This window comes from Conger conger, chromosome 1 (assembly GCF_963514075.1).
Source record: "Conger conger chromosome 1, fConCon1.1, whole genome shotgun sequence".
In the NCBI taxonomy this organism is placed as follows: Eukaryota; Metazoa; Chordata; class Actinopteri; order Anguilliformes; family Congridae; genus Conger; species Conger conger.
This window is the reverse complement of record NC_083760.1, coordinates 112501-120000: the sequence shown is the minus strand read 5'-3', so window position 1 is coordinate 120000 and position 7500 is coordinate 112501. Positions and strand designations below refer to the sequence as shown.

The window sequence follows — 7500 nt, the reverse complement described above, 5'->3', positions numbered from 1 at the left end:
CCCTCTGTGCTGAGTGGATCTAGCTGTGGTCTGGTGTTGATGGCCATAGGGAACCTGTGGTCAGGATGTGGAGCTTGAGCTGGGGTCAGCCTGGAGCAGGGGGAGATGGGCAGAAACAGAACAATGATTAGTGGATGGTAAGTGGTAAAATTGAAACTGAAAGCAGAAAAGGGGGGAAAGAGATGCCTGCGTGTGATAAGGAAGAACCCCGACAGAATAGCACTATGGCAGCATAACTAGGGGACAAGAGGCAGGGGACCGGCACAGACATGAGGGCGACCCTATGGCCATCAACACCAGACCACAGCTAGATCCACTCAGCACAGAGGGTCCATGCCATGATACAACAACAGCAGTCAGCACTTAGTCCACCAGAGACTCTATGGTCCATGCCAACACCAAACTGTGTCCCTCAACTAAAGGATTTGCTATATAGGTCAGATTTGAGCCTAGACTTAAACGTAGAGCGAGAGTCTGCTCTGTGAATTTCAGCGGGTAAATCGTTCCACAGAAGAGGGGCTCGAGAGTCCTGCATTTTGTAGAAGATTGTGGAGGAGGTCCTTAAGATAGGGAGGGGCAACCCCAATGAAGGCCTTAAATTTGAGGAGTACTACTTTGAAATCAATGCGAAATTTCATGGGTAGCCAATGGAGAGATGCTAATACTGGGATAATGTGCTCAAAGCATTTTGTTCCAATTAGAATATGAACAGCTGCATTTTGAGTGGATCCCAGGTGGGCGTGGCCTCATTGGACCTGCTTTTCTCTAAGCCACGCCCCTGTCATTCGCCCCTCCCCCTACAGAAGTCAAACTCCTCTACGATGACCAATGAGAAGCTGACGCGTCTGTACGAGCTGGGGGCGGAGCCTGACAGGAAGCTGTGGGTGGATCGCTACCTGGGTTTCCTGGATGAGAAGGGTCTGGGCATCGGGAACCTGCCCGCTGTGGGCCGCAAGCCGCTGGACCTGTTCCGCCTCTACGTCTCCGTCAAAGAGATCGGGGGCCTCACACAGGTACGTTGTTCGTGATCCCAAATCAATCAATCAATCAATCAATCACTAGGCCTGTTTCCATGCAGCCGTTTATTCCATGTTTAATCGGATTAACAAACCGGTTTAAAAGGGGTAGTTAGAACCTTTTGACAATCCGATTAAGAGGAGAATTTATGCCATGTCAACACGTAAACCCACTACTTGGTGAAACGCACCATATGTGCGTATGTTCGATCACAGGGTAAGTGACTCCACTGAATTCCGACCCGGCCGGGGAAAGTGTCAGATTTCGCTTTTTCTTTTGGAATCAACATTATATATTAAAATAATTTAAAAACGTGAAACACTTAGATGGTTTAACAGGTGTTAAAAAAGGCCAAAATGTAAAAAGTGCTTCTGACGAGCCAATTTTCTATTTTACGGACTTAAGGATGGACTTATTGGAGACTGCGGTAAAGCTCTCTCGTTTAGATGAACGGTAATTATATTCAGCTGACACTGCTGCTTGGAAAGTGACAGCAGAAATAAAATTACTGTTCCTAATACACTGCATATTTGGAGATGTGTGAGAAACGTGTATTGTGTAGCTGTGTGAGATCATTCTGTGCATGTTCAAATATTTGTTGTGATTAAATGCTTGGCATGTAAACACACACCTTAATTGCATCAAATGTATTCAGCGTGCATGTAAACGGTTCATTTGGAATCTTCAATCGGAACAAATTATTCTGAATAAATAAATATTCTGCATGTAAACGGGGCTATAGATAACTAGGAATTTCTAATAAAATAAAATGTGAACTTAAATTATTTCCGAAATAAAGTTGAGATGTGAACAATAGCCTCCACCATCCAAAACCCTTAATCTACACTTCACTTTATTATCAGTCCTGTCGGGATGTGAAGTCCCTGAAGAGATTGGGTTGGGTTTGGGTCTGGAGTCTGACAGCTCCATGGTTTTGTACCGTGTTGGTCCGGCGGTATAGCGGCGGTATCGCAGTGGTATAGCGGCGGTATCGCAGTGGTATAGCGGCGGTATCGCAGTGGTATAGCGGCGGTATCGCAGTGGTATAGCGGCGGTATAGCGGCGGTATCGCAGTGGTATAGCGGCGGTATCGCAGTGGTATAGCGGCGGTATCGCAGTGGTATAGCGGCGGTATCGCAGTGGTATAGCGGCGGTATAGCGGCGGTATAGCGGCGGTATCGCAGTGGTATAGCGGCGGTATCGCAGTGGTATAGCGGCGGTATCGCAGCGGTATCGCAGTGGTATAGCGGCGGTATCGCAGTGGTATAGCGGCGGTATCGCAGTGGTATAGCGGCGGTATCGCAGTGGTATAGCGGCGGTATCGCAGTGGTATAGCGGCGGTATCGCAGTGATATAGCAGTGGTATCGCAGTGGTATAGCAGGGGTATCGCAGTGGTATAGCGGCGGTATCGCAGCGGTATCGCAGTGGTATAGTGGCGGTATAGCAGTGGTATAGCAGTGGTATCGCAGTGGTATAGCGGCGGTATAGCAGTGGTATAGCGGCGGTAGCGCAGTGGTATAGCGGCGGTATCGCAGTGGTATAGCAGTGGTATCGCAGTGGTATAGCGGCGGTATCGCAGTGGTATAGCAGTGGTATCGCAGCGGTATAGCGGCGGTATCGCAGTGGTATAGCAGTGGTATAGCAGTGGTATAGCGGCGGTATCACAGTGGCATAGCAGCGGTATCGCAGTGGTATAGCAGTGGTATCGCAGTGGTATAGCAGGGGTATCGCAGTGGTATAGCGGCGGTATAGCAGTGGTATCACAGTGGTATAGCAGCGGTATCGCAGTGGTATAGCAGTGGTATAGCAGTAGTATCGCAGCGGTATCGCAGTGGTATAGCGGCGGTATCGCAGTGGTATAGCGGCGGTATAGCAGTGGTATCGCAGTGGTATCACAGTGGTATCGCAGTGGTATAGCGGCGGTATAGCAGTGGTATCGCAGTGGTATCACAGTGGTATCGCAGTGGTATCGCAGTGGTATAGCAGTGGTATGGCAGTGGTATAGCGGCGGTATAGCAGTGGTATCGCGGCGGTATAGCAGTGGTATGGCAGTGGTATCGCAGTGGTATAGCAGTGGTATGGCAGTGGTATAGCGGCGGTATAGCAGTGGTATAGCAGTGGTATGGCAGTGGTATGGCAGTGGTATAGCGGCGGTATCGCAGTGGTATGGCAGCGGTATAGCAGTGGTATCGCAGCGGTATCGCAGTGGTATGGCAGCGGTATAGCAGTGGTATCGCAGCGGTATCGCAGTGGTATAGCAGCGGTATAGCAGCGGTATCGCAGTGGTATCGCAGTGGTATAGCGGCGGTATCGCAGTGGTATAGCGGCGGTGTACCGCGCAGTCCTTGACCAGAGATGCTTCCGGAGCACAGGCGATGGTCCTGGCGAGGCGCAGGTGATTGGGGGTTAAGGCGCTGCCTCTCTCTCCAGGTGAATAAGAATAAGAAGTGGCGGGAGCTGGCCACCAGCCTGAATGTGGGCACCTCCAGCAGTGCAGCGAGCTCCCTGAAGAAGCAGTACATCCAGTGTCTGTACGCCTTCGAGTGCAAGGTGGAGCGCGGGGAGGACCCACCCCCCGAAATCTTCACCGACAACAAGAAGAACCAGCCCAAGATCCAGCCTCCTTCCCCAGGTCAGCCCGCTATTCTGGGCCCAGGCTGCGGCCTACAACCTGCATCCCTCTCTCCCCCTCCCTCTCTCTCTCCCCCTCCCCCTCCCCCTCCCTCTCTCCCTTTGTCTCTCTCTGTCTCCATCTTTCTCTTCCTCTCTCCCTCTCCCCCTCCCTCTTTCTCTCCCTTTGTCTCTCTGTCTCCATCTCTCTCTTCCTCTCTCCCTCCATCTCTCTGCTGTCCCTCCATCTCTCTCCCTCCCTCCCCCCTCCCTCCCTCCATTTCGGTCTCTCTCACTCACTATAACTGTAGGGAAAACGACAAATAACGGCACCAGACTGTGTTAGCTCACGATGGTCTGGACACTGCTGCCTGCCCAGTTTGTGGTCTCTCGTTAGCAACAGTCACTGTATGCTGACTCGTACCAAGTTTCTTACGAAAAAGGAGGAATTAGTAAACTTAGTAGTACTTTTTAGAATTTAATCAATTAAAAATGTTCATGTGATTAGGACTTGTAGACCACTATAATGACAAACATGTCATTGGAATGTTGTTTTACAAGTAAATACCAAAATGTGCATCTACAGAAAAAGTGTCATTAGTATACTCTGGTGGGGGGTTTTTTTGGGGGGTTTTTTTCTCTCCCATTACTTTCGGATGTTTTTTCCTGTGCTGGCTAAGATGGAAGTCATCCGGTGATGGCATTAGCCGCTAAGGGGACGTGTCTACCACCGGTAGCGGTCATTATTTTTCTGTATTTTGCTACAAGTGAAGCCACGCCATGCTATTCCGTTGTTTAGCAAGCTAATACTGTTTACAGCTACCTGTCTAAAACAGCCGGCATACCTTAATCACGATCTTCGTCTCCACTCGATCCCCGTCCGTCTGTTCTTTGCAGCCAGTCAGCAGCCAGCGTGGAGTTTAACAGGAGGAGGGAAAATAACAGAATAAAACACATATATTGGCCGCGTTAGAAAGTGATTGACAGCTGATTCTAGACGGTGACTGGTCTGGTTAATATTAATTTGGCCATCTGCAGATGTACCCTACTCATATGAACGGGTTGAAATAATAAACGTGACATGCTCCATCAAAATCAGTCACATTAACGCCAAAATTGAGGTTTAGAAATGAATCGAAAGAGGATAATATAAGCTTTAAGCCAAAGTAAGTTGTCTCCCGTTGCATTTTGAGTGGCACCAAACTATGTTTTTTCTTCAAAGTTTAGTCGCGAGATGGTAGTTACTTGAGGCTGGGAGACTACCGACACTGGGCTAGCGAAACTCCCATGACTCTTATCATGTTATGCATGACTCTGTAAAACTATATTTTTACTCTGAACATTTACTCTTCACATTAAGACACACAGACCATACAAACCAAATACATTTTTGAGTACAAATCTGATTAAACCGAATTTCTACATTAACCCACCTGACGTCAGTGACGCGGCAGTTTGCCAGGTGACTGGAAGGATGACAAGCTGGCTGCCATCCAAACCATGCGGAACTCCGTTGCTACATCGTCATCTTACGTTTTATACATTTAAAAGTATATATATTTAACTGAATGTGACATTGAGCCACATTAAAATGGTCGCTACGGTGTACGATTTGAACGCGTTACACATGGATGCTGTGTTTAAAAGGAAACACAGTAGAAGTCACTCTGAATAAGTGTGTGTGTGTGCGTGTGCGCGTGTGTTGTGTGTGTGCGCGTGTGTTGTGTGTGTGCGTGTGTTGTGTGTGTGTGTTGTGTGTGTGCGCGTGTGTTGTGTGTGCGCGTGTGTTGTGTGTGTGCGCGTGTTTTGTGTGCGCGTGTGTTGTGTCTGTGTGTTGTGTGTGTGTGTGTGTGTGTGTGTGTGTTGTGTGTGTGTGTGTGTGTGTGTGAGTGTGTGTGTGTGTGTCTGTGTGTGTGTGTGTGTGTGTGAGTGTGTGTGTGTGTGTGTCTGTGTGTGTGTGTGTGTGTGTGTGTGTGTGAGTGTGTGTGTGTGAGTGTGTGTGTGTGTGTGTGTGTGTGTGTGAGTGTGTGTGTGTGTGTGTGTGTGTGTGAGTGTGTGTGTGTGTGTGTGTGTGTGTGTGTGTGTGTGTGTGTGTGTGAGTGTGTGTGTGTGTGTGTGTGTGTGTGTGTGTGTGTGTGTGTGTGTGTGTGTGTGTGAGTGTGTGTGTGTGTGTGTGTGTGTGTACAGCTGGCTCCGGGTCGCTGCAGGGACCTCAGACCCCCCAGTCCACCAGCAGCTCGATGGCAGAGGGAGGAGACCTGAAGCCCCCCACCCCCGTGTCCACCCCCCACAGCCAGATGCCCCCCATGCCCGGCGTCAGGTGTGTACCTGTACCCCCCCCTCCTGTCTGACCACACCTGCCTAACTTCGCCTGTCTGACCTCAGCTTCCCCTGTCCCTCTGCCCCCCAGGAGTGGAGCAGTTAGTCTGCAGGACCCTTTCTCCGACGGCAGTGACCCCGTCTTTCACCGGAACTCTGCCACCCCAAACTCAAGCTTCCAACCCGGCTCCCCCTACGAGCCTAACAAGGACCCCTTTACCGCCATGAGGAAAGGTACAGGTGTGTGTGTCTCTGTCTGTCTGTCTGTCTGTCTGTCTGTCTGTCTGTGTGTGTGTGTGTGTGTCTGTCTGTAAGTAACACTGCTGTGTGTGTGTGTGTGTGTGTGTGTGTCTCTGTCTGTCTGTCTGTGTGTGTGTGTGTGTGTGTGTGTGTCTGTCTGTCTGTCTGTAAGTAACACTGCTGTGTGTGTGTGTGTGTGTGTGTGTGTGTGTGTGTCTGTCTGTAAGTAACACTGCTGTGTGTGTGTGTGTGTGTGTGTGTGTCTCTGTCTGTCTGTCTGTGTGTGTGTGTGTGTCTCTGTCTGTCTGTCTGTCTGTCTGTAAGTAACACTGCTGTGTGTGTGTTGCAGTAGGGGAGCAGTTCATGCCCTCAGGACAGGGTCCCAACAGCAGTGTGGGTGAGCAATACAGCCGTGGGCCGCTAGGAACTCTGGGTAATATGCCCATGGCCCAGAGGCAGCAGTACCCGTTTGGGCCTGGGTACGACAGGAGGTGAGCCCCACCATGCGTTTCTCTCACTCTCTTGCTTCCCCTTTCACTTTTGTATTTTTCTGTATTTTCGGTTTCGTGTTTTGGCTATAGTTTTGGCTGCTGTTTTGGCTGCTGTTTTGGCTATAGGTTTGGCTGCTGTTTTGGCTATAGTTTTGGCTGCTGTTTTGGCTATAGTTTTGGCTGCTGTTTTGGTGCTGTTGACAGTGAGGTGACTCCTCTCTGGTGCTCTTGCAGGCCAGAGGCAGGTCTCGGTCCGGAGGGTGGCACGGGGCCCACAGCCCCTCTGCCCAGCGCTGACGCCGGGCTGTGCTCACCCAGCCGCTTCCCTCCACAGCAGAGGTGAGTATCGCCACAGCAACGCCAGGCCGGGGCTCCAGGGGTCACACCTGTCTGCAGTGTGTAAATGTGTGTGTGTCGGCTCTGCAGGCATGATTCCTATGGTAATCACTACCCTGGCCCAGGAGTGCCCCCTACTGGCCCATACCCCAACCAGCAGCCAGGAATGTTTCCTCAGCAGCAGCAGCAGGTCTGTTACCTAATGTCAATTAAAGGGAGGAGAGAGAGTGTGTGTGTGATGAGTGTGTGTGTGTGTGTGTGTGTGTGTGTGTGTGTGTGTGTGTGTGTGTGTGTGTGTGTGTGTGTGTGTGTGTGTGAGTGAGTGAGAGTCTGACCTCGATTTAGCCAGCATGCATCCAACATATGTGGATGTATGGATCCCAGCCTAAAGCTCATCAGACCCAACACACCTCCCAGACCCCTCTGGACACCTGGCCCCTCCCCCTCACCCCACCTGCACTGCCCGCTCACCACTGCTGTCTGTTC

General features: G+C 50.5%; 1 protein-coding gene across 1 annotated transcript in view; it reads left to right on the top strand.

Moving 5' to 3' along the window:
• LOC133125280 (AT-rich interactive domain-containing protein 1A-like) overlaps nt 1-7500 on the top strand; it is a 44251-nt gene that overhangs the window by 30727 nt on the left and 6024 nt on the right. Inside the window, exons 11-17 of the mRNA XM_061237082.1 lie at nt 804-1013; nt 3449-3650; nt 5816-5948; nt 6039-6181; nt 6537-6678; nt 6913-7017; nt 7105-7204. Of these exons, the coding sequence (XP_061093066.1) occupies nt 804-1013; nt 3449-3650; nt 5816-5948; nt 6039-6181; nt 6537-6678; nt 6913-7017; nt 7105-7204 (1035 nt within the window). The remainder of the gene's footprint in view (nt 1-803; nt 1014-3448; nt 3651-5815; nt 5949-6038; nt 6182-6536; nt 6679-6912; nt 7018-7104; nt 7205-7500) is intronic.